Here is a 27,999-nt window from a genome sequence, read left to right as displayed (position 1 = left end):
GCTCTAATAGCGTTGTTCTGGGAGATTTGCAATTTGTTCAGAGTCTCCTGGCTGGTTCCTAGGTAGAGGGCGCTGCCATAGTCGTTTTTGGCCATGATGAGGGTTCTGGCCAGTGTGACCGTGGTCAGAAATGACCTGCAGGCTGCAATCAGTTTGCAGGTGTATGTTGAGGCAGATCTGACTACATTTATTTGTCGGGATAGGGATAAGGTGGCGTCAAGGTAGAAGCCTAAGGTTTTAGTGTCTTTCGAAACTTGGATGGTGTTGCCATCGATGATAAATGATTGGTAGGAAGGCTCGGGTTTACTAAGGCGTTGCGTAGTGCCCAAGATGAGGAGCTCAGTCTTGTCATCATTGAGGCATAATTGGTGTTGGGCCATCCAAGCTTGGATGACCAAGTAGACGTCATTCAGGGCCTTAGTGTCAGCTAAGTAGTTTCCAGTGATGGGAATGAGTATCTGGGTGTCGTCAGTGTAATTCGTATAAGAGACACCCAGATAGTCAAGTACATCAAAGAGCGGTTTTGTAAAAACATTATAGAGTGTTGGCGACACGCAGGAGCCCTGGGGGACGCCGCAGTGTATAGGGGAAGGATCTTCAGCTGCGGATTGAGAAAAGACCCGCATTGATCTGTTACTCAAGAATGATTTGATCCAGGCCGTAGCTGACAGAGAGAAATGGGCGGCAGATTGAAGGTGCTTGCATAAGATTTGGTGATTGACCAAATCGAATGCCGCAAAGAGGTCAAGTAGAAGTAACAGGGCTAGTTTGGCCTTGTCCTTTAAAACTTCAATTTGAGTTTTTAAGTCTAGTAGAGCTGTCTCTGTTCCGTGTCTGGGGCGGAAACCAGATTGTCTAAAACCTAGAAGATTATTAGCTTCCAAGTACTCTTGGATTTGCAGGTATGCTGCGCAGTCTAGAATTTTTAGCAGGAACGGGACAGTAGTAATAGGTCGGTAGTTGGTAGGTATGCTTGGGTCAAGGGAGTGTTTTTTGAGCAGGGGGATCACCCATGCGTCCTTAAGGTTGTCAGGCACAGTTCCTGTTTTAAAAGAGGCGCTGATGAAGGATGTGATAAATGGGGCCAAATCGTGGGCAGAGTCCTTAATGATCAGGGCAGGGCAGGGATCACCCTGGCAGTTGGACGGTTTGAACCTCAGGATAATTTTTTCCACCTCCGCAGTGGTGAGCAGTGAGAAGGCAAACTGTTTGAGATTGAGCAGGTCAAGGGAGAGGGCCCCAGCTGGGGTAGGAGGGCGATTGTCCAGTTTCAGGCTGTCTTGTTTAGCTATGATTTTAGATTGTAGCATAGTGATTTTATTCAGTAACGCTGCCTGAATGTTAGCACACCATTTACTATCTTTAATGCAAGTGTCGGCGGGGGGGGTAGCTGGAGTTTTGAACTCTTTTAGGATCTTAAAGAGTTCCTTAGAATTGGAGTAGCTTGCAGGATGCGATTATTAAGGGACTCTTTTTTTTCTCCTCTATAATGGCTGCTTTGTAGGTGAGCGATGCCAGGAGGAAACCGTCTTTGTGCACGTCAGAAGGGTGACTTTTCCAACTATTTTCACCACAACGTTTGGTTTTACGGAGTACTCTTAACTGTGGTGTGAAGCAAGAGTTAAGGTGTGCCCGTGGTTTAGCCTTCCTCAGTTTGATGGGGGCAATAAAGTCTATAGCTGTGAGCATGCTGCAGTTATAGATGTCAGCTAGGGTGGTGGGGTCATTGCAAGAAAGTGGCCGCTTTAAGCAAAGGGAGTACCAGAGGGAGAAGTTTCTCCTTGGTTATGCCCTTTTTATTTCTGGTCGGGAGAGCAGGCACTATCAGAGTCGGGATACGGGGGGAAGCTTCAATATTAAAGGTGATGATGTGGTGGACCGACCATAAGCAAGGGGTATTGGTCAGGACATTAATATTGCAGTTAGAGCTGGCTAGCCAGTCAAGGGTCCTGCCTTTAGTATGCGTGGGCTCTTGGATGTGTAGGGTGAAGCCAGAGTTAGAAAGGGCATTTTCCAAGTCTAGTGCAATAGGATCTTTGGGGACGCCGAGTCCCAGGTTGAGCTCTCCAAGGATGATAATTTGAGAGTTTGTTTTTGCATTGTCAAGGAGGAGGGTGGAGATTTCGCCGACAAAGGAGGGTGCGGGGCCTGGGGGCCTGTAGATTAAGTGGAGGGTGGCTGTTTGATTGGGTCTTAGTGCAAGTTTGACTGATAATAGTTCAGCGGACTCAAGTTTAGTGTTGGTCGATACCCTTAAGTCCAGAGTGATTTTGTGGATGATGGCTAGGCCACCACTTCTGGTGTGGGAAGCAGAGGTGCGGTCACATCTCATGATGCCGAAGCCGGGTGGTAGGGCAAGGGACAATGAGGGGCCGGATGCGGCATGTAGCCAAGTTTCAGCTATGGCAATGACGTCAAGATCTGAAGATGTTATGAGGTCTGCTATTTCTAGAGCGGGCGCTGGTAGGGATCTGGCGTTGATGAGAGCGCCCTTGATAACAGGCAATTTCGCCTCTGTAGAGGGGGGTTTGCTATTGGTGGGTGCGGTGGGTGAGCTCGGTGGTGTGTGTCGTGTTTGCTTGGAGAGGTTACTACGGGTGGGCGTATGCGGAATCTGGTGCCTAGTCTTTTGTTTCTAAGAGATAAGGAACACGGTTGATTCGGAGTGGGTCATTGAAATATGGCTTAATGTCAGTGTTGAAGTGATGGAGGCCTGTAGTGGGTGTCATGCGGTCCATTGTGGGGGTCGCACTGCGCAGGGTCGGGGGGACAAGGCTTGGGAGAGACAAGGTTTCAAATAGCTGAAGGTGTGTCGGCCGTGTCGGACGTGTGCGTAGCTGGGTGGTAGTTGCTGCTTCAAAGGGCAGAACGTGGTACAGTATAAGGAGCACCCTAAGGAGCATGGTGGATGTGCACCTAGGGGGAGATGAGTCGCAACAGTAGGCAGGTTCGATTACGCTAGGGCAATGCAAAATCAACAGTAGGCAGGTTTGATTTTAGCTAGGGCAGTGAAAAATGCTTGAGATATTCATGGGCAGTCTCAAGAAGATGGTGCAACAAAATGAGCAGAGCAACATGTTTCTTAACAAAGCGTTGTGCAGCTGCTGAGAGACTATAGAAATCTATCTCACAGCAACACCAGAAAATGCCCTGTCGGATTGATATGTGGGAGGAAATTATTGATCAAATATGCATAATGACTGTCACCTTGGGCAGTTGTCATGTGTGATTACCATTTCTTGAACCCTGTTCTGCTCTCAAGCTGCCCTCTGGTGTTTCCGTCTCCCTCCTCCCACCATTGGATGTGCCCTGCCACCCCTCCTACTTTACTCCTCGTTACTGAGGTCGACCTAGCCCTGAGTGACCCATACAAAGGTCAAACAGCTAAGGGCAGCTAAGGGCGATCTCCCAGCCTTACTTCCCAGCCTCTTTGCCTCTTGGCCTTTACGCTCATTCCTGCTCCACCTGGTAGTACTTAAAATCCACCTAAGACAATGCCATCTACTACTGACTACTAGTGAACTAGAATGCTTTCTCTCCTCATCCTTTTCATTCTCAACCCGCTGTTCTCTCCCTATGCTCTTTTCAACCATGTTACATCCACCACCTTTCCTATCCCTATAGTAAAATTCACACCTCACCACTTTCACTACAGCATCTCAATACCATTGCCTCCTTCTAGCAAACAATGCCACCCAATTGGCCCTTCTTTTCACCAACACACACCCACCTCTCCCACTGTGACACTAAACTCCTCTACTCCTCCCTGCCACTTCAACTGGACATTGCACTCTGGAATGCTCAGTCTGTGTGCAGCAAGACTTCCTTCATAACGGACTACTTTGACTGTAGCTCTCCTGCCTTTGTTTTCTATGCTGTCACTGAAATTTGGATTTCACCCTCTGACACTGCTACACTGGCAGCTGCTTCATGACTCAAAGATTTCATTCTCTCATTCTCCTCATCTGATGGGCAAAGGCAGTCGTGCCAGGTACCTTTTTTCATCCTGTCTTAACATCTTTCACCCCCCAATGCCACCTCCCCTCCTTTGAATTTGCACTCTCAACCATTGCTCTTCCTCATTCTACTCGCTTCATTTCTATCTATTGTCCTCCTGACCCCACTGGACCATTCTTCGAGGAATCTGGCAGCTCCTTGACTCTCTCGCCCCATCACATCGCCTCATCCTCTAAGGTAACTTCAACCTTCCTTCTCCAAAGACTGTGAAAATATGAACTTCAACCTTTTCTCAATTACCACGCTATCCACTCTATTTATAACCTACCCACTCACTCTGTGGGAAACTCTCTAGACCTCCTGTTCATCTCCAACTCTCTCTCAGCAAATAACACTACTATCACACCATCTCTTTCTGACCACTCCATCTTTCCACCACCATTGCCTTTCCACCCTCTAACCTTGCCTCCCCCCGACCACTCCCATTTCTAAAAGAAAATGTAAACCCTGGACTATTCCTCATTTCCTCTCTGACCTTCAGCTCTCACTCTCCTCCTTCTCTCCAGTCCCCTCCTCCACTGAATGCTGCTTTCGCCAACTTCCAGTCACTTCTTCATAACTTTTTCTCTTCTTACTTCCCACTGATAACATTCAGCCCTAAATCTCAGCATTCTCAACCTAGGGCCACCCCATTCATATGAGGTCTCCACACTAACTTGCAATGACTACTGCGCAGATGGAGGTGCTGCCACTCTCTGCAGAGTCAGCTATACCTCTTTGCCCTTGACTCTCTTAAGTCTTTTCTTGATAATGTTAAAAGGGATTTCTACCTTTCTCTCATTGACATACATTCCAACCATACTCGCCAACCCCAAACCCACACCTATTAACTCTATTCTTTCATCTAGTGATGCTGCTTAATACTTTGCTTTCAAAATCTCCATAATTATGAACTCCATACTCACCCTCCTCTTACTCCCTCCTCATACTTTCTCTGCTCCACCTATTTTACCATCTTCCACTTTCTTTATCTTACACTTCAGTCATACCAACAGTGAGGAAGTCCTTGCACTGCTGATCAAGGCTAAACCCTCCTGTGCCCCATCAAATCCTCTTGTGCTTGAACTTATCAAACCGATTGCTCCACTAGTTGCCTCTCACCTCACTAATCTCTTCAACCTTTCCTTCGACTCTGCCTGCTTTCCCTCTACTTTCAAAATGGCCATGGTCAACCTGCTCCTTGTCCGGTGTCACTTCTTCGCTACTCTAAAGTGTTGGAAAGTGTTGTGTTCAACCACCTTACTAACTTTGTTGACACACCCTTCGTGATCCCCGCCACTGCACAGAAACTGCTCTCATGAATGTCACCAGTTCCCTTGCCTCTGCTAAACATTCCAACCGATTTTCCATTCTAATCCTCCTCCACTTGTCTGCTGCCTTTGATACAGTCAATCTCTATGATCTCCTCAATACTCTTTCTCTGCTAGGGATTCATGATCAAGCACTTGCTTGCATCGAGTCCTACCTACCCCCTCGTCAATTCTCGGTTTTCTGCTACAACACCACCTCCCAACTCACTCCTCTTACCAATGGTTTTCCACAAGGCTCTGTCTTGGGTCCTCTCCTGTTTACACTGTACAATTCTGCTCTCAAGGGAACTAATCTCCTCCTTTGGGATCTCATACCAACTCTTTGCAGATGACATGCAAATCTTTTTCTCCTTTCATGAACTCTCCACTGACCAATCTACCACAATCAGAGGTGCTTTTCTTTCCTGCCAAATCCTCTTTCTCTTCTCTTCTCATAACTGACCAGTTCCCACTTGACACTCTTCCCTACTCCTCTTCAGCTAGAATTGTTGGTGTCATATGCCACCCTTCTCAGACCTTCTCTACCTTCATCACTGAAACACCAATGCTGGCTATCTATGCCAGAAATGCAGGGTCAAAGTGAAATTTCTCCTACTAGTGAATGAATCCATTCACGCTAAGGCACAGAACTATCTATGCTCCTCTATCAAACCCTACAAACCTTCTTGCAACCTTCACTCTGCGTCCCCAATCAACTTTGTGGCAACCTGCCCACCCTGCCCTTCCTCTCACTTCCACGCTTTCATTCTTATTGCTCCACTTACCTGGAACTCTCTTCCCTCTGCAATTGGAAACATGGTACACATTGATGTATTCAAAACAAATTGAAAGACCACTGTGACAAATCTAGGGTAATCGTCCCTTCTCCTCAAGGGGGAGCCACCCCTTTTGAGACTAGGGAGGTGAGCCCACTAAGCAAGACCCTCCCAAGAGGTCTTGGTAAGTGGGACCTCAGTGGGAGTGACTCCATCTTGGGGACAAGGACTCCCCTTCCCATGAGGAACTCCTTATGAGAGAAACACCATCAGCCTACATGGAAATAAATATCTCTGCACTTACTGCTGTACCACCTTCAACAACCACTAATACCATTCCTAACTTGTAATTTAACCTTACCAATGAAGAGAAATTAAACGCCTCTTTGAGAGTCAACAGCAAACTTGAAGAGACAAAGAACCCAGGAAGAGGTAGAGAGAACCTTACACAGAGGAGAGCCTCTGATAAAGGAACATCCTCGAGGGGCGAGGCACTACTGGGCCGCAGAGTCAGTCTCAGTGCAAGAGAATTGAAGTAGCAGAGACGAATGCCGGAAGGCCGGCAAAGAGAGCAGTGGAACCGCCACTGCAGGGATGGGGTCGCGAAGACCCTTCCTCTTGGTGGCATGACCACAGGGTTCCTATGGTGGGTTTGAAGCCCACGAACGAACACTGATACTGAGTGCATCACGATGCATGAGTCCTAGATGCTAAGATACCGGAGAGCAAAACCAGAGGAAGACGCTCCAACTAAACGCCAATCCCCGGGAACTAGACCAATGCTGAAGACGGTAGCAGGGTGATCCAAGGAAAGGGGAGGCAACTGGAAAAGCGTGAAGTAACTGTAAATGTGGGTTTTCAGGAGCCTGAGGACCCCAAAGTGTGAACGTTGGAGAGAGCCACGAATGTTGTCAAGTATAAGAAATCTGTCACGACTCGCTCCCTTCGCTCCCGTTCCCACCACTTGGGGGCATGATTTGGGGTTTATTCCCTACTGGACCTTTCCTCCGAACCTTATGCTACAGTGCTGTGATGAATTGGGAGCGCTAAATCCCTATTTTCCAAGCTACTTCCCTTCCGGATCCATTCCAGGTTTTTGGCAGCCAGCATGCTTCTTTAACCAAATGACTATGCTTCCCAGAATGCCTGGCCCACTGCTCCACCTCCACCCTTGCAGGACAAGGTTGGGTGGAGGATAGGTAACAGCTGTGGCTGCAGGTGCAGCAATCAGCACACCTGAGGCGTGTGCTCGTTAAGCAGCTTTAAAAGCCTCAGTCTTACTTCAGTCCAGCGCTGGTCATCGTTTGCAGTGTTCCTGTTGTGACTAGTCCCTTGTTCCTTGTTCCTTGCCTTTGTACCTAGTTCCTGTTTTCTTGTTCCTCCGCCCTGAATCTCGGATTCATGCGCTAATTGATTTCTGCTCCCTTGATTCCCTTTTTGTCTTCCTCTGTTTGCAGGCAGCATTTCTCAGTGCTTTCCCCTTTTAGATGCAGCCCAGTTTGTCTGTGTTCTATATTTCTTTGACTCTGTCCTTTGCTGCTGTAAACCCGTATGCCTTAGCCTTCCTCTTAGATTAGCTTCCTGTCTTTTCCTTGGAGGGGTAGGGAGAAGTTTGCATTGGTTATTTCGTTTTTCCCTGCTCCTGATCCTTACTTTCTATTGGGATCCATTCCATGTTTTCCATTGCACTTCTGCATTTATTTCCCATTTGATTATTAGGTGTGGTGTGCGGTTGTAGCTAGCTCCTGTGTGAATGCTTATGTTTGCCTCACTAATTTGTAATCACTATTCCAACTTAGGTATTTAGTTTTCCTCCCATTGCTGTTCTAGCCTTTCGGGGTCCCAGTTTCATCAACAGGATTCGTGGGCTAGCTGACATTCAAGAGGTTTATCTTGTCCTCGTGAGTACAGTTCTTTAGTTCCCTTATTTAATACCATCAAGAGTGTTAGTTCACAGATCCTGTCATTGCTTGCCCTCCACATGGGTTTGGCGCTGTCAGTACCTGTAACAGCAATTGGGGGTAAGGCGCTTGCCGACTTTCCTCGCGGTCAGGTGCTTACCCCACATCCCTTTTCATATATTGGTTTTGATGTCACACTCTATTTGCACTCCTGGGTTCTAGCATACATGAGTCGTTGTTCCTGTGTGCACATTTCCCTTGCCATATTCGCTGCCTTTGTACTCGCCTGACTAATCCTGACAAAATCACAAAGGCTTGGGGGGCCCTAAGTAATAAGTATAATAGACTCTGGAGGATTCAACCAATTACAGGAGAAAGTTCATGAAAAGTATACAAGGAAGTAGGGAAAGGTTATGAGAAGGATCCCTAATGTGGAAAGATGTTAAGACTTTAAATGTATATGACTAATTACAGAATCTCTTGAGGAGTGTACAACGAGGATTAATGATCTTTCTTAATTGACTTTAAATAAAAACGTTTCTTTTTTCCATTGAAACTAAGAACACTAACCTGAGAAGAAGCCCACTGAGTTCGGCCAAGGAAGTCTTAACAAGAAGCGTAGTGTTCTGGTCTTAAGGTTATTTTCTATAGTGTTAGGGCCAGATAGAATTGAGTTTTGGATGCAGGACATATTTATGTTTTTGGATGACTGATGAGCACCCGTAGTTTAGTTTGTTAGGCAGGGACAATCCCCTTAGCGATGGGTATAGATCAGCCTTTTCTAATCTGATAAAGAACCATTTGAAAATGTCCTCACTGCGTCTGACTACTTCTTCTGGTTCGCCACAACTCCTTCTCACTTCTGAGCTCTTGACTCACCTCTCTGGCTTTACTACTCTCACCTTCCTTCACTGCTTACCTGAATCTTGCCTCACTTCTCCCTCCACACTAGCACTTGCTAGCTTGAGGCCACAGCCCCTGATTAGCTAGCTAGACATCCTACCTGCACTCAAATGCTAACAATTACTTATCCTAGGTTTTCACTGTATTGTTCCTGGTATCACTTCAATATATGCATTCTCAATCTCTGTCATTATGTCACTCAAACTCTCCCCATTATAAGAGTCTCACTGCTTCCTGTTTATTTGTTTTCCATGTATGTATGTAAAAATAAACAAATGAGCTGTTTCTGCAGTTGTTTGTTTTACCACATGTTGACAATGGTAAAGGCCCTCTTATGGGGCATCCCTAAACCTCTTTTCACTCCCTAAAATCTTTCACCGGTCTCCTCTGGGCTAACTGAAGTTTGAAGTTTGGACCATATCACTCATTGTTTACTGTGTAGTGCTGGATCGCTTCTCCTTCAAATCACACTGTAAAGGATGAGGCAGACAGCAGCTGGCTTAAAGGAACTAAAAACAGCCTTTATTCAGGATCAATAGAAATAAAAAAATGAAGGCTCAATGTTCACAAATAGCCTTCTCCCTTCTTCTGTGATACGGATGAACAGTGAAAAGGTGACGCCTAGTCCTCGTATGCCCAGAGCGTCTCAGGTGCAGTTCTCTCTCTCTCTCCTCCGGTGTTCTGCAAGAGATTCGGAAAGACAAACACAGTCCGTCATTAGTTTCACCCTTATATAGGGGCTGGGGTTGTTTGGACCAATCAGCGCTGCTTTGGGCTCTTTTTCTATAAATATCACCCCAAGCCCCGCCCCTTTCTCTTTGCATGAGTTTCGCCATCCAGCCTCTCTCGTCAACACCGGTAACTTGCGGGGTCCCTCTGCCTCCATGCACACTGATACAGCTAAACCTTCCGGAGTGTTGGTTCCCAACAAGGAAGGTGAGTAATACGTGGGGAATGGGGACCGGGAAATGTTCATTACCCTGACGGCATCTGTTGTTTGTATTTGTTTGGTTGTGAGGGAAGCCACGTGGTTCACGGCTGAACGGGACACGGGAGCATGTAAGAAACTGTAACACTTTGCCTGGTATTCATTCTGGTCGGGAAAGGAATTTGCGGTTACACGCGACGGTTTCCTGTCAGCCGTGTTTTTATATCGGGGAATGAACAATTGTGAACGAAGGGAGCGGGGACTGCCGGGTCATTACTGTTTGTCTCTCCCAACAATTCGGCTCCATGTGCCGCTGGGTTCAGCCCGGGAAGGCGGTGTTGCTTTTCCCCCTCTTGGTGGCTCCCAGGCTGTCTTCCCCATTTCTTCCCGTTCACACACACACTTACAAAGGAAGCAGAATCTCCAGTAAAAGCCTTTTTACTCATTTGGTCCTCCTGTGGATTTCTTCCATTGTCGACCTACCCCTCTCTCCTTCACTGACAAGTTTGGAAACATCCCAAGCAAAGTCGAAGGGTTCAGTGGTGTTCACAGTGGCAAGCGATGGATAAAAACAAGTTTGTGAGTACATTAATGGAGGTAGATTAAATACCATAAAAATATTCAGAGGGCTAAAAATTGTGGTTGGCCAACAATGCATGCTCAGTGGTGATGTGGTGTAGGTAATTAATATCAACAAGAGGGTCGAGATTTGGGAAGGTCTCTCCGAAATGTCAGATTGAGTGACTGTCCACGTTATGTTGGCTGATTCCAGGCTTGTGTCCAGGTCATAGTAAAGATATAAATTCATAAGACTAGTTTGTGTAAGGGCAAATACTCCACCACCAGGTGCCATCTAGAATCAAGGATCCCGATTTGGGCAATATGCATTAATATTGCCTAGAGCTGCTCATGGCTGTGTTTGAGGAAGTCATTGTGCATAACGGTAAATGTGCTAAATGTGATCCGGGATTTTAGTTGGAGGAGCCATGTCAAATTGTGTGATCTTGGCTTGATGATGTTTTAATTACGTTTCTCTGACACCTCCCAAAGATAGCGTTGCACCTGAAGGATGAGTGTTTTATAATGGGTAGAGGGGTTTTCTAGGGAGGTCCAGGTGGATGCTCCTCTTCGTACACTGGTTGCCATAGGCGGCCTTGATGTTAGATAGATGATGTTGTTGACATGGGGTTTCACATACTCATGGAAGTAACAGATCATCATCCATTGCTGCTCCGAGATGGCGTAATCTTTATGTCATTGACTTGATAATATTGGAGTTATTGTCATTCAGGCTTCATGATCTCGCTCTCTCTCCATGACAACTCTAGATCAGTGTGTTGGACTTTGAAGGGTGATTGGAAGCACAATGGGTTAATGTGTAAACTCACCTTTAAAAGATTGTTGGCCACAAAAGAAATAGTTCTTTCCAGACCAACAACAATTTACACTTTACCTCAGATGGACATCCACATAAGATTTAGGTCTAGCCTACAGGAGTCTCCACTGTGTTTGATTTTTAGACACATTGATTGTACTTGTAAAATTGTAATGGAAATTTGACCAACTGAAGAAATGTTGCTAAGTGAGCACGAATCTGAAAAAATGTAGACAGTTAATGTTCTCCAAATGTTAGGAAGAAAGCGCTGCAGGCCTTAGGAAATAATGCAGTGGTTAAACTCTCACCCATGTGCTTATTTGATTCACTTCTTTCCTTTAGATGTGAATGAATGTGAGGTCTTTCCTGGCGCTTGCCCCAATGGAAAGTGCATGAACTCTTTGGGATCTTTTCAATGTGAGTGTCCTGTTGGCCTGACCCTGGATGCCTCAAGCCGCGTGTGCATAGGTAAGACGTGCCACAAATACCTTTTTGCAATGTGTTCACCATATTCAGCGGGGTTAAATGTACATACAATCTAATACCATTTTTAAGGGAGGGATCAAGCTCTGTGATGCACCCTTCTCTAATGAGCGCATTTGTGCAACACCAATGACCGATAATTGTAAGTTAACACAAAAAAGACTTGCCTAGTTTACAGAAAACAAAACAGCAGGCTGAAATCGTCTGACTATTGAACGTAGTGTTTCCTACAAACGTTACTACTCACTAACTCGCTTAATTGCTAACTCACTCAGAGTTGACAAGTGCCACACAGTTACCTTACATAGTTTATGTTATATTTGCATCTCCGGAAAGACAGATTGACCAATTGCAATCTGGGTTTCCCAGGCATGATTATGCAATCACTGCATGCATTCGCAGCATAAAATAGAAAATAAACGAGATCCCCTTTCGGATGATGGCAGACATTTTTTGACATGTTTCTTATGGCTGCCATCATTCAAAAAGGGACCTAGTCCCTTTTCCATTTTAATTGCCGACAGAAGAACAATAAATAGAAAACCATCCGCACCCTGGTAAATCAAAGGGTGCAAATGGCTTTCACCTCCTTGGCAGGGGCCTGACATGACTGGCAATGACCCACAGCCCTGGTCAAAGCCCTTGCTTCCCTCAGGCCTACCTTGGACAGGGCTGGTAGGCCGTTGTCAGCCATGTCAACACCTCGCCGAAGGGGCGAAAGCCATTTGCACCCTGGGATTTACCGCTTATTCTTCATTAGTGTTTTCGGACCCTAACAGAACTGTTAAGTCCTATAATGGAAACTTGTAGGCGCAAATGTGGTCTAACAGCAAAGGTTTTGTCTTGGGAACAATGTTGTCTAAACTCCACTCTTAGTTTTCCTGTCTCTGAGTTTCTCCTGGCACCCTGGGCACTTTACGAACATGCTGAAACAAGTGTTAAATCCTATATAACAAACTGAACCTTTATATTTACTTTATAAATAACCACATCAGATTCCATTTATGCAGTGTACTAAACTGACCTGGGGAATCTTATAAACTATGTTTTTTATGTATTGTCCTTGTTATATAAGGGAACAGAAAAATAACACTGGGTGGTAGCTTCAATGTCTAATCATAAAAAGCTGAAGGGACTTTTCCTTTTGCAACAATTACATGCATGAAATATACAAATGATATGTGGGAATGCTCATGAACAACCACCCTGTTAATGTGATAAATATGTGTTAACATGTACTGTGTCAGTTTTTCCTGGAACTATTTTCATTAAATGTATAATATTTGAGCATGTGTGTGGTGCATTACATTTTGCAAAATACTTGCTTGAGAGATTTTTTATTTCTCAGATTCTCAGCACACTTGCCCTATCCTTGGTGTTCATATATCTGAATTGGTGAGGAAAGCCCCTTGGGTCCATCCCTCAATTAGTAATATTTAAAAACAGTGACATATCCTTAAAGAATTAAAACAGTCCCTCACCATCGAAACCTCATATCTACCTCATATCATGCCCCAAATACACAAGGTGCTGAAACCCTTTTTGTTCAAGGTAAATATAATATGAACTCTTTGTTACACAATGCAGCACAGCTATCCATGTGTTCCTGGAACAAAACACCTGCCCATAACTTTAATTTAAGGTAAAGGTGCTGGCCTGTTCATCTTCACCACATTGTTAACTGACTCATTTGCCCTGATTCATGGATTCTTTGCGCCAAAAAAAACGAGATTTGTGCGCCATTCTGCCCGCAAATCCCTGTTTAACAAATGGGGATTTGCAGGCAGAATGGTGCACAAATCCCGTTTTTTCGGCGCAAATAATCCATGAATTACCCCCAGTATCACTTAGTATCATTATTTTTTTAATTATTTTTTGTCTAGACTTTTACTTTTTTGTACTTACTTTCGCTTGTAGTAGTTATAGATCTTGTTAATTCACATGCTTTGAATAGGCTGGTATCTAGTGGTTGGTGCAGGGTATTGTTTTTGTAAAGTGAAAAGGGCAGTGATATGGGCAGTGATGCAACACTATCCCTGGCCTACGTAACAACGTCCCCAGATTGTTTCTTTTTTTCACCATCGGTGTGGTCGCAGGGTTGAAACGTTAGACTCAAATGTTGACGAAACAACACTTCGAAGCCAAATATTTGCCACTCTCTCTGGCTGACTAAGACCTAACCTCAAAGATTATCAGCATCTAAACATTGGAGTCAAAGACTAACAATGTCCTAATGGTGGTCGATCTGCAGTAGGGACAGGGGGAGGAAGAGTTTGACCCCGAGAATGCCTTTCTTTCCTTTCCCTCTGTCTAACCTCTGCCTTCCTCGGCTTAGTTTCACTAATGGAGACTACTCATGTTCAATACTGCCCACATGTAAGTCAAACCTTACAAAGGACACCCATTGGATGTTAACAGATGTCAGCCCATGGTCACACAGAAGAGAAGTGCCTGACATGTACGAGATTCAAGCCCAGGAAATTCAAAGCACATCGACAAATGGGGTGGGAAGTCGATGCAATGAAGGATCAGACATCTGACCAGCCATGGCCAAGTGCCATCTAGAAGCAAGTCGCTTTTAGCCCAGCAACAGGGTTTGGTAATAACCCAGAGGAGGCAATAATGGAGGACACAGCTAAAAATCTCTTGCACCCTGCCCTCGTCCCTGCAGGGCCACTCAGATGGGTCCAGGAGCACCCCCACACAATTTAAAACAGACTATTCTCAAAGCATGATGAGCAGGGAAGGACAACAATGTTTGAGGCCTCAACCACCATTCATGCTGCTGGTAAGATGACACCGGAAAATGGCACAATATACACCAATTCAAAGGGCAAAGATGCTCCATACACAACAAGTCGGTGACCAAAGATGGCATCATACACTTCAGGTTGAATTCCAAGGATGGTGCCGAAAAGGACAAAGCCTCATCCATGCTCCGGAATGAGAACTTGCCTGGTGACAAAAAGGATCCAATTGTGCAACTGACCTCAAAGTTGTCTTCTAAATCGGTCAAACAGACATAGAAAGACAGTACTGATCTGGCTTAGAGGTCAGTGGCTTTGACGCTGTTGGTATTAGTGGATCAAAGGTAGTTTTAACACTGAACAAGGGAGAGAAATACAAGCCATGGTGCAACACTTGATGCCAAAAGCCAAAGAATCCACGGTGTCACAATACGACTCTTCTGATGTCCATCTGATTCTTGAGGAAGAGCAAGAGGAAGAAGAAGAGCTCCAACACATTTTGAGCACACCGAGAAGTAGCACCACTAGCACAAAGATATGTAGGCAGTACTTTCAAGATGCTTTAGAAAAAAACACGTGTTTCTGCAGGGAGAGAAACGTCCTTTAAAAGAGAGGAAAATTGCTTTATCTTTTGACGAAGAGCCTCAAACAAAATCACGTAAGAGAGACTTTATTCACCCTGAAGATATTCATGAAGAGTTTAGTGATGAAGAAGAGATAGGAGGACAATAACCTATTAAGGAGGAGGAGGAGTTGGAATCACCCATGGACTACCCCATGGACTCCTCTGAAGATTAGGAATTGGTAGTTCCAAACTCATCTTCTGATATAGCATTGCTCAAGAGGCTAGCGCCATGGTTTGACATTCCAACAGAAAAGGAAGTGAAGGATACCAACTTTATGTAAGATACCTTCATGCAGCCACAGTACAGTGCCACTAATAGAACAGCTAATGTGGGGATTGAAAAAAAACGAGAGGCCTGCTCCTCACCATCTGTAATATGTGTATTTGCAGTAAATCCCAGACTCCTTAGTGGTGACTACAGCCAGAAAGACTATGGGGTTCCCGCCTCCACATCTGAGGCTCCTCCAGAAAATGAGAGCAGGAAAATGTACCAATTAAGCTGTGACATGGCAACACTGGCAGTTTACAGTCTATGAATTGCAAACTCAGCAGGCCTACTGGGCTGTTCTGACAAGGCCCACTGTGACCTGATGATACTCTACTGAAGGATATTCCACAGGGCCGGCAAGCACAGATTCAGATTATTATTCTGGAAGGCCAATTAGAATCCAAAGCAGTAATCAAAAGATGCATGGATGCAGTAGAAAATGCAGGTAGTGAGATTGCAAATGCGGCAGCAGTGAAGTGTTTTAAACCCAAAACAGAAGATACACCTATAAATAAACCACTAAAGGAGGCAGGCCTATCCGGGTCAGCAACGGATGCAGACCTAAACACGGCCAATAAATACTTTCAAAGACTCAAGTATTTAGGTTAGGGCAACTGTTGGGAAAGCCCTATGCAAGACTATGTTTCACTACTTTGTACAGCCCTTACATGGGACAGATCCAATCAAATTACAGCCTAGGTAATCAGGGACAACACTGAGACTAGTCCTAGACTTAAGTCTGCAAACACATTTTTCAAGCCTCTGAAATTTTTTATGACAACGCTACAAAAGGTGATCTCTCTTCTAAAGAAGGGAAAATCCCTGCCCTTTTCGACATTAAAGATGCATACTTTCCTATTTCAATTTTTCAAACCACTGTAGATGTTATTTAGCTTCAAATTAGGCAACCATCACCACAAGTTCACGGCGCTCCCTTTCAGTATAACATCAACACCCTGTGTGTTCACAAAGATGCTGGCAGTTGCGGCTGTGCACTTATGCAGACATAGCATATAGGCGCGGAGCCACATCATTTCAGCCTTCAGCTGGACTCCCCTGGGAATTTGATCACTTGTTATGGGGAAACTGACACGCCCTTCAGACTGTCAGTACTGGGAAACTAGGTTTCCCTTAGTCTTTGACTATGTTGCCATTTCTTGGTAACTTTTTAACAGTGAACAATGTACCTTCCCGTACCGTGCGCTGGGGTCCCTTTTTGTTTTATGACCCTAGACACTCTCAAAGGATTTTTTGATGATTGTATGAGTGTGCCTGAGACAAACTGGTGGCAGCAGTTACTTTTCATAAATGTACTTCTTTTTATTGAGTTAAACCGTGTTTACCACGTTTGGCTCAAGACTGTGGCCAGGTCCAAAAATGGCAGAGCCACAAAGTCTTTTGTTCTGTCACATGGCCATTTTGTCCCTTGCCTTCACCCAGGTTGAGTAACCCATGTTTTCCTTATTTGGGCATGCCGCCTTCTGCAGGCTTTTGCCTGTCACGTATATGTGCCCAGGAAGAGGGCTGGGACTGTCTAGTCCCAATCCACACTACTGGTGCCAGGATGTCTGGAGTGCCTGAATGACTGAGACCACTGTGGGCCGTGATTGGTCCATGTCTGGGATGTCTGCAAGAGAGCAGATCTTCTATTGGAAGAACTCAAGTTTGGCGCGGAGCTAATTTTGGATAAGAGAAGGGGCTTTGCAGTCATTCCTTTTTCGATCAACTGTGTTCTCACCAAACTACAGAAGGAGCCAAGTGTCCTACATGAAGAAACAGACTTGTGAAACCGCCGGAGATGCTTTGAAAGGTCTTGGCACCCTTTGCTTTCTGCTGTCCCATCGAACTCCTGCTTTCTTCTTCGATCAAGAAGGCCTGCCAAAGCGCTTCGCCTCTTTGTAGTAGTGGGAACAACTACTCTTGTCGCCACTTGCTTACCCACCGAGCGAGCCCCTTAGGAAGTGTTCCTGGGCCATCCAGCAAACTGTCCAGCTCTAAATCAGGGTAATCTGCAGCACCACCGCCGTCTCGAGTGCAGACCCGAGACTTGGGACATTGCTTGCTTGTCGTCGTGTATATTCTCCCACCCAAATTTGTTGTTCATAATGCTGCCTGCATCCACAATTCCTGCGTCACTAAACTGCACGGAAACTGCCTTGACAGATCTCACCACACAAATTCAAGTACTAAAAGACAATGGTAAACTAGCACTCCTCCTACTGCTTGATCTGTCAGCAGCTTTTGATTTGGTCAATCACCAAACGCTCTGCCACCATCTGAAATCTGCAGCACATTTCTCCGACTCAGCCACTTCTTGGATCAGCTCCTTCTTGGCAAACAGAACTATGAGGGTCTTCTCTCCTACTGACTCTGCTGAACCTTCCCCGGTACCCTATGGGGTTCCGCAAGGATCGTGTGTGTCCCCTAGGCTTTACAATGTCTTTCCAAAGCCCCTGTTCGACCTCCTTGACTATCTGGGTGTTACGTATACTAACTATGCGGACGACACCCAGATACTCATTCCCATCTCTGGAGACTATGCAACTGACAGCAAAACCCTCAACGAAATCTACTCAGTGATACAAGCATGGATGGTGCAACACAGTCTTTGTCTAAACGACAAAAAAAACTGAGCTGCTAATCCTTGGTACACACGCTAAACTGAAGAAACTAAACACTGCCTTCAAATCATTTACTATAGATGGTAACTCATTCACCATCTTCAACAACACTAAAAATCTTGGCATTTACCTTGACGCCACCTTATCCTTCTCCAAACAAACTAACGCGGTAGCAACATCATCCACATATACTTGTAAACTAATCACCGCCTGTAGGCCTTTCATTACTACACCTAATTGTATCACACTTGCTAGAACTCTAGTTCTGTCCAAAATTGATTATTGTAACGCCCTCTACTTAGGTACTATCCACAAAAACATTAACAAGTTACAAGTAATTCAGAATAATGCCATCAGGACAGCCCTCAACATCCCGAAGAAGTCGCATATTTCAGAGACTAGACGCAACCTGCGTTGGGTTCATGTAGAGCACAGAATATCGCTCCAAACTCTTGCTCTAACACACAAAGCTAGGGCCTACCTCGCTCCAGCCTACCTTACTAACCAACTCACCTCGCATACGTCCTCAAGACCAATTAGAGCGGCCCAAGTACACACACTATCTGTACCGAGATTCAAACACCGTAACTCGGGAGGCTCTAGCTTCCCTGTACTGGCATCAAAGTTATGGAATACACTCCCTGCTTCCCTCAGATCAGAACCCTCCTTCCATTTATTCAAGCGCAACACTAAACGCTGGCTTCAGGACATGGATACAATGACAGTCTAAATTCCTTCGATCATTAGGTTTGCCTTCTGCCTTACTGTATTTATTGTATTGCCTACATGTTTATTTGCTTTACTATTATTGACTTGTTTGCTTTTCCATTATCTCCTTGTAAACGGGGAGAGCTAGAGTCTCCTGCCTTGATCAACTGTATCTTCCTTGATCAACTGTATGTAACTGTAACATTCTGTAACCTGTATGTAAGATGATGCGCCTGGTTGCCCATGGGCCTGGCTGCGCTTTACAAATAAAACAAATACAAAATACAAATACTACTTGGTGGTGACAGTCACTATAGTTCCCTTGCTGTACTACTCTCCTGTGCCCTGAAGCCGGCTGCACCAGAATTTTCTTCATTCCTCCTTCGGAAGCTGAGAAAAGGCAACTGTCCCGTCACGGACAATTGTTCTGCATTGCAACCGCTGAGAGCCAGAGCTCTGCAAAACAGCAGGACTCGAACCTACTAGTGACCTCGACTAAACTGTCAAAGTTTGTTCGGACTATGCCGAGGGTCGGTGAGTACTTGCATCACTTACGGGTGGCCCCCTGGCATAATCGATCTCTTTTACGCATGAGTATCCCTGAAAAGTATTCGAACTTGGCTGGGTTAGCCTGTGCTCCTTAGCTATTCTCCCACTTTGAGCACTGCTTTGCCGCCAAGAGAATACTTAATGATTCGAATAGTGGGAACCAATTCTTCATCGCCTCAAGTCCCTTCCTAACTTGCTACAGCCCCTACAAGAAGACCCAGTTTTTGTTAATCTGCGTGATTGTGCGTTTTTACGCACAACTGTACTGTTGAGCACATGGCTCCCGACTTCTTAGGGTTGAATCCGAAAGTTATGGAACAAACTCTGAAGAATTACTTAATGCCATTTGTGTACTAACTTAACCCTCTCTTCACAGGTTGTGGTTATATCTTGTAACTGAATTGCATTAGGAACTGTGATGTATATATTGTATAGTTTAAGGATTTGTGTGATAACTCTTTTCTCATTGCTAAAGTTACTTTTGGCTATTTGGTCCGGCCGACAATAAACAAATAGATATTTGTCATATACACTTTCTCTAAGAGTAATTTGTGGTTCGTTGCTGTGTGTGCTCATTGTGAACTTTCGATCACTCTCAACCGTCTTGAGACTTAGTCTTCACCGCCTGCTAAGCTACCTAGATTGGTCTGGCTTGTCCAGAAGGTTCCCCTGTTTCACTAAACCGAGGGTGGCCTCCTAAACTTCAGAGTTTAGAAACCCATATTAACATGGTATTTCTCCTTTCTGTAATGGCTTGGCTGACCTAAGAGCAATGTCTTGAGGTGCCCAGAGCTATGCCAGAGGTTAAGATTAGTTCTAATCCATCTACCCATCACCTCTTTTGTTTTCTTCTGCAACCATAATGACAGATGCATCTCTGGTGAGATGAAAGGCAGATTGGCAATGACAGACAGTGCAAGGAGGGCAGCAACTATGAAAAACAAGCCTCCACATCAACACATTAGAGCCACTCACAGTACAATATGCACTACACAACTTTCAAGCACTAACATGTCACAAGTGCATGTTGAAAAAAGACACCAACACAGCCATCCACTAGATCAACAAACGGGGAGGGGTCCAGCCCTACTGTGACAACTCCACACAGATCATGAAGAATCCTAACCCATGACTACATACTCAACCCGAGAAGATCGAGTAATGGAGCTCAAGCATCGGTATCCTGTAATCACCACTGATGGATCAAATCTATCAGCAAAAGAAGAAAGAAGAGCACAATCCAAAAGGTTGTTGTAAATAGTGCAACAGATATGGCATTGGGGGATATGCAAAAATGTGTTCCTTCAAGCCACACACGTTCCAGACATACAGACATACAGATCTGCCTGGCACCGTAACACCGTAACGTAAACTGATCAGTCTCTAATTTACGAATTGGAACTAAACTTGGCCGTACTAAAACGTATTCATGACAGTTTCTTCCAACAATCGACCTATTTGCAGCAAACCATACATTCCCAAACCTCTGCATACAGATACCCACAAACAGGCACTCTGAGCAGTGCTGTGTGGAGGAGTTGGCCAGGGATATTTACTGATACTTTTCCACAGACTTCCCTCCTACAAATAGTAGTGCACAAATGAATGCAGGAAAGTGCAATAGTAACTCTCATAGCACCCATGTGGGCATGACAAGTATGGTTTCCACAATTCATTCACATGTCAGTAGAACCATCAATCTGGCTATAGCCAACTTGCAAACTATTGTCATGGTTCAGTCAGAAGGTAGTACATCCGAATACACAAACATTTGACTTATCTTACCATGGGAATGGGTCCTGCTAAAACACAGTGGTTTTTGATTGCTTCAGCACAAGGAAAATGCCATAAAGTTCAAATCTCTTCCACATCCCACCAACTGGGCAGGTACACAGCTTCTCCTTGTTTACCTCACCACCTTCCTCCTACTGTCAAGGTGCCTTTTGAATCTCTCCTAATATCACCCCACCCCCATTTCTTCCCATGACGTGATTCCCTTCCCACAAGAATGATTCCTGCAGGAATGTCATGCCTTTTGATCGCTGCAATGATCCAAAAATACCTTAAAATGAACATTTCTTCCACAGCCCCTCCAATTCTACATGTGTACCCTCCTCCCTCTTAAGTTTCCCCACATTCCTCCTGCAGTTAAAGTGCCTCTGGACCTTCAATAATATAATTGTATTTCCCTTTGTTCACATGGCCACTTCAATTTCTACTTGGTTCTCGCAATTTACCTGCAGTAATACCATGGAATGACGAAAATCTTCTTACTGAAAAAGTCCTCTGTGGTCTTCCCCAAAGTGTAAAACTCATCATTTGTTGCTCATTCGCCATTCACACATCATCCCTGATGTTCAAAATCCACTTTCCCGCTTCCAAATTTCATTATGGGTACTTTCCTATTTTCCGATTCCATGGGATTATTGCAGGAAAAGCTCACATCTTGCAAAAAAGAAAATGGCAGATTTCATTTTTGAAATGCCTCACTGCTGAAATGCACCATGGGAGATATATACATGTTTTTCTGGTGTGGTGTACCCAGGGACGTCATTTCACCAAAATGCCAGGGGTAGCGGAAGTGATATCACACGACCCTTGACCCCCTGATGACATCACAGGAAGTGATGTAATTTGACCCCACCCCCGAGTGACATCACAGGAAGTGATGCCAAACCTCCTTCAGTGTTGTTAGGTGCTCTCATTTCAGCCAGATATAAGAACTGAGGCACAGAGAGAGGCATGATTTGTCCACGGTAACACATTTGGGAACTTCAATTTTCCAGATTCGGCGTGGGGTCTATATGTAAAACATACATAATGCAGTATTTCTAACAGGGTAACCGGAATCTGTAACACAGTCTACAGCGAGTGTATGAAACATCTATACATCAATGGACACAGAAGTATGTGTTATCTGTGGTGTTACTGTGTTAAACAAGCAAAAATAGCACTGACCTGGGGAGGTGTGCACTGCTGTTTAACCAGGTGAAAAATGCTGCATGGGCAAGGCCATAAAATTAAATGATTGACCAGGATTTATTATCATCAAAATTCCCTGGCTATAAATGTATATATGATTCAGCTACCAATAATGATAGAAGAAACATATAGACTGGTCTGCGTGCACAGAGGGGAGTGCAGCTGATAATGTTATCTTTGCTGGAGTATAATACTTGGGAAAGGTTCTTTCAATACCCAGACCCCCCCATAGTTTTTATTATCTGAGCGTAATACTGGGTGCCAGAGGACTTTAAAAAAACACCATTTAATGTAATGTCATTGCTGCACGCATGCATTCATAGAACCACACAGTTATTTAAAATTGAAAACACCCACGAGTTGCTTCTCACCCAGGGACTCACTGGCAGACTTCAAGGCGCGCACTGCTCACTACCCCTTTGTCATACCCAGTGGTGCCCAATGCTGTAGCACAAAATTTGGCAACTCCCCTGTGAGCCATGCTGTGGCCGCCCCCCCCCCTTGTCAAGCTCCTTAACAAAGCACAGGGCACGCCACACCCCTGGCCGGTCCGGACTACCACGTGTGCGCAATGTCCATGATGATTATGCCTCTGCAGGGGCATGCACTACTGCAAGTGAAAGAAGTAAATATGTTTTTCATTCAAAGCTTCCATCTTTAACGTGACATAGAGAGAAGGGAGTGGTGCCTTGTCCACATATGTAACGGCCTCCAGTGGTGGGTGGTGAGTTGTTTTTTGGAGGGTGTAAATATTTGCCACAAGTATGTGATTGCGACTGAGCATAGCGAGGGAGCCCAAACTAACGAAAATGGGTTAGGGGGGCCCCAGGGAGCTTCTTCTCCCTCCCCAGAGTAAATGTTTTGAATAATGGGTTAAAATGGTGCATTACACAGCACACTTTCCTGGGAACATTTGGGTAAAAGGCCAACCATGTGGGTAATAGGCCAACAATCGTTTTTGTAGGCTGTAGGGTAAATCATGGAAAAAGTACAATAGATGCAAGTCACCAAAAGTGCACAGGGCATTTCCCAATGCATTATCATGCCGGTCCCTGCAATATATGCCAGTATAAAAAACATTTGTATGCTGAATGTGCCCATACATTCCCATTCTGGCTCCACCAACATATGCTAGTATTCCCATATAAGACCATACTTATATTCGCTTTAAGAGGTTTTTCTTTAGTATCATTACTGGCACTGGGCACAAAACTGGCTCTGCAAATATATGCCAGTACACCTATGTAAGAACATACTCCCATTGGTTTGACCATTAAAAGTGACATGTCACAATAGGAAAACCTGTCCAAAGTGGTTAGTCTAGACCCATAAGAACACCTATCTTGCTTGATTCATCATAGATGCTCAGTTAATAAAAAGTCATGCTACAGTAAAGAATATACAGGCCACTACACCAAAACACCATCTAGCGAGGTAACACTGCTTATCATGCTCGCTTTTTTAAAGATGCCGAGTAATAATTGTCATGCCACAGTAAGCAATGGCTAGACTGACTGCACCAAAAAGCCAGTCTATCCACGGAATGGCACGCATGAACTTTCCTTTGCCCACAAATACCAGTAAAACATGTAAAGTCAATAAAGGATGTGGCAAAAATACTCCAGTGATCCCCAGTCTCCCATGGTCTTACACACACATGCATTCCCTTTCAACCATCAGTCACTCACCCATACATCGCCTCTCGCACTTACTCACACTGGATTCACCACACAGGCACACACCGAACCCCACCCAGAACATTCGGACACACACTTCCACATGTATGCTCATTCACACACCAGTCACTCACTCACAACTTCTCTTACATGCACTCATTGCATTCTCTACACAGGCACACACCCACCTAGAACATTCAGAAACACACCATCACATTCATACTCATAAGCCTTCTTACCTTTTCCTTGCAGCGTCGGTCCGTCCTTCCAGTGCCCCTCGGCTCCTCTGTGCTGCTCACAAACAAGAACCAAGAAACTGCGAGGGCTTCGTGGTTCCTGTATTGGAGCTGCAAGGAAGCAGAGTGAGAAGGGTTTGGAGCTGAACGTGACATGTGTGCCAGATGTCATGTCCAGCTCCAACCGTTACTGTTGGCTCCCCGGCCCAGCCTTCACCCAGATGGGTGAGGACTGGGCTGGGGACCCACCAGACCTGGTGTGGTGGGCCCCTGCGCCGCAGCAGGGCCCACTATACGAGGAGCCCACTTTTTTTTACATTTAAAGTTGGGTTTGATAGGGGGTTCCAGGGGTTGCAACTGTGGGCCCCCAGGGGTCTCAGTTGTGACCCCAAAATGACGTCCCTGGGTGTACCCCTTTCTCCGTCAAATGTTTAATAAAACTACCAGATGAATTTTCACCACCAATCCATCCCGAGGTTTTCGCTCTGCTCTTGCTAAAAGATGTACCTTTTTCCTTATAGGAAAATGAATGGCCACTGTCCAAAAACATTTTCTTTCAATGCTTAATAACTTTTGAAACATTGAATGCAATTGTTACAAAGTGGTCACTTTGAGGTGGCCGGTGCCAGTCATTGGTTCGTAGGTTTTACCTTAACTATAGGGTGACAGTATTCTTTACTGATACCTATTTTTAATTGCTTTAATGTGTTATAATGTGAATGTCTGTATTTTATTGTGTTCCATAGCTGCTAGCCGAGGCATGGTCACTAAGCTTAATCCTTCTCTTCTCATCCCCCATTATTACTGAAGAGCATTGGTCCTATCCGCGTTGAGCCATATACAAGAATAGTGGGACTCGCTGAGCATTTGTGGGGGGTAGACTGTGGTGCTCTTTGAGATACAAGGACTTTGACATTTCTGAATGTTGAGGTAGGTTTAGGGTTTGCACTCCTTATATAATTTCACACCAAGGGGCCAGATTCACAAAGGATCACATTGGAGCAAATGAGCACATACTCCCAAGCATATCACACTTGAATCTGATCTCCTATTCCTGTTTTGCCAACCCTGGAGATCTCTGAAGCCTCTTGGAGAAGAGGTCCACATGGAAAAAATTGATCCGCAGAGTTTGCCCATGGGTATCTCAGAGATGTTGCAGGCATCTGCAGATTTGGTCCAGTTATGGGCTTTGCAAATTGTTGGAGGGACCAAGTGCAAATGTGTGCCTGCATTTCCTAATTTCTTCTCATAGAAGGCTGCATGAATCAGAGCTGATGAGTCCAGATGGTTGATGCAACCTTTTTCATTGTACACCCAGGTAAGCTTGTTTTATAAATACATCTCTACCAATGATAGATGTGTGTGCCCTGTCTGGTATTGCTTGCATATATATTAACGTTTGTAAAAGTGTAATTAAGCCCACGTTCATGAAAGGACATTGCAACACGTCTGCAAACACTCACCCAGAAATGTTTACTTATTGCGCAGTTTCGCTGTCTTCATCAGTCGTTTAGTTGTCTTAACAGTTGGCGGTTTTTAAACAAATCCATACCCGTTTTTACCAAGGAAACGTCGTTTTTTTTAAACAAAATGTGCAGATTACGGTGTCAACGTAGGATTTTGGTTCTGGCAGTAGGTGGGTGACCTCATCTGAACCTGCTGAGACGTTAATGTCTTTCTCAGAAGTGGAGTGTGGGTGGCAATGTCTGTCGAAGCGCTGTGATGTCACGTGCGCGGGAGTTGGAAAAGTACCACACGTCCAGCACTGAAAGCCAACAAGGAATTTGGATGAGTACTGCAATGTGCTACAGTGACTTTCCCCTTGGAAAGATACACTTCGCCAACATGTTTCAAAAGCACTTTATTGCAAATAGAAATGCGACCGTCTCCTCATTCTCCTAGCTGCCAAAGCCAACTACTTCTGTTTCCTAATACCAGGTACAGAGATGGAGTGGAGTGTGTGTACGTGAAAGGGGGCCTCTTTTATAAGACAGCAAAGTACAAACGTGCAGCAGCAGCAGGGAACCTCAGGCATAGTTGCCTACACGACCCATTGCAATATGTGGGTGTTTGTCCAGTCCTGCTATTATTCTTTGCAATCTGGGACTTGGTGTTCTGCTTTCCCTGTTATGCATCCCAGACTACAAGTCCCAGAATGCAACCAAAAAACCAGAACTGGATAAGTGCCTGCAGATTGGAATGGCTCATGTTGGAAACTATGCCCTCATGCGCTCGAGAGTCGAGGTAGTGGGCACCAGAAGTGAACTAGTGGGTTCAGAGTGAATCAAGTGCACGTTTAAGTCCTGCATCCACGACTGATCCCGATGTATGTCCCATTGTGGCTGCGAGCTTCCATGACGCATTTACGCTTTGCCGCTGTTACGTATTGGACCTGGGTTACGCAGTATTGTTCAGTACTCTTGGGGTTGAGGGAAACAGCGGATTGATCTGTGCATATGAACATATTATCTAATACATTCAGTAAAGGTCTCAATCAGTCTTTCCACTTCCTTGTTTTCAGCCTTCCCTTTGCTAGCTTCTTATACTCCCACTCTCCCCTCTGCTGTCGCCCCCATCCTCCATATGGTCCTCACTGCCTCTGAGCCAGTCCATTTGGCATCCCTCAGACCACCTCCCCTCTGCTTTCTCTCTCGCTGTCTCGCTTCCTGGTACATGGTCAGAAGAACTCCACGAAAATGATAATGTAAAGAGGTACACATAAAATTAATTGAAAAGAATAAAAGCTGAGCCAACAAAAAGGACTTTATTGTATCAACATAACTACTTAAAACAACTCTGGCAAGGAGTAAGAGCGGGTGTATAGGGTGGCCTTTAAGGATGTATAGAGATGCCGGCACTCCTCTCTTTTAAAAGTATATCTTCACTGATGAAAATAGGTAGTCATCGAATAAGCAGTACAGTGTAGAGCTGTGAGGTATGTGAGTCAGTTTCCCATTTAGTACTAGAAAGAAACCAAAGACACCTTTTTTAATCAAAATACATACATTCAATTTGGACAGGATTTTATACCGTAGGGAAAAAAAAGGTTTACATTATTTTAAATGTAAAGCTCTTTTTATGTCTTCATTTTTACCTCTCAATGCCCAGTCTGGTTTAGTAATCCAGGGATATCATTAAGGCAAAATTTCTTTTTGTGGGTTTCTGCTATCTCTTTAAGGATCCCTAAAACTTGTTGCTTTTTGGCTCTTCAGATTTTCGGATCTCCGGCTTCATTTTGTGGACAGGACTTCGAATGCAGTCCCCATGCCTTGGCAACCCTTTTAGAGTATATTGCTGTTCGAATTCCATAAGGCTCTGAAGCCGGGCATGCTTTTTAAGCACCCCATTGTTCCCAAAGACGATTATATCACCTTACATTTATTTTGGGGAATGGGCTGGTGGCAGATAGCCATTGGTACGGCTGTGTTTTTTAAAGTCATGCTCTCTGCCATTTACTGTGCATTTTATTTTGGGGAAACCACGAGGGAGGCCTAAAATGGCCTTAGAGAACACATGGGCTCACTTTGAGGTTAGCCCTGGACTTTCTAAAATGGTTTGGGCTGGACTAGACCAGCCCCTGGTCTAAGATAATTAAGGAAAACTCAATTAAAACACTAATTTCTGGTCGAATTCAGTCATATTTCCAGGGGTTCAGCAGGTCTACTTATTAGCTGGAAGTTTTGAAGCTATTGCTTTATTTCTAGGTCCAGGTCTGGCTATGCTGGCTGGATCCTGTTTCCTAATCTAAGTGCGGTTTGGGCTTGTCCAGGTTCTTCTGCCCTCCTGGAGCCACCTCCATCATTCCTTTCATATTGGCTGGTGTGTCCCACTCCAAGGAAGGGTGAGTGTTCTTCTTATTGGCCATCAAGGTCCAGGTTTCAAGTCTTGGGCTGGACGGATCCCTTAAAGCTCCCT

The 27,999-nt window shown here is 44.9% G+C and overlaps 1 protein-coding gene across 1 annotated transcript in view; it reads left to right on the top strand.

Moving 5' to 3' along the window:
• The window catches only part of FBN2 (fibrillin 2), a 1,178,594-nt gene that overhangs the window by 874,907 nt on the left and 275,688 nt on the right, over positions 1 to 27,999 (top strand). Inside the window, exon 23 of the mRNA XM_069625622.1 lies at positions 11,532 to 11,657. Coding sequence (XP_069481723.1) covers positions 11,532 to 11,657 — 126 coding nt within the window. The remainder of the gene's footprint in view (positions 1 to 11,531; positions 11,658 to 27,999) is intronic.

The sequence above is a fragment of the Ambystoma mexicanum genome, chromosome 6p, assembly GCF_040938575.1.
Source record: "Ambystoma mexicanum isolate Mex_15411 chromosome 6p, UKY_AmexF1_1, whole genome shotgun sequence".
Lineage (NCBI taxonomy): Eukaryota > Metazoa > Chordata > Amphibia > Caudata > Ambystomatidae > Ambystoma > Ambystoma mexicanum.
This window is presented reverse-complemented; position numbering and strand designations above follow the sequence as displayed.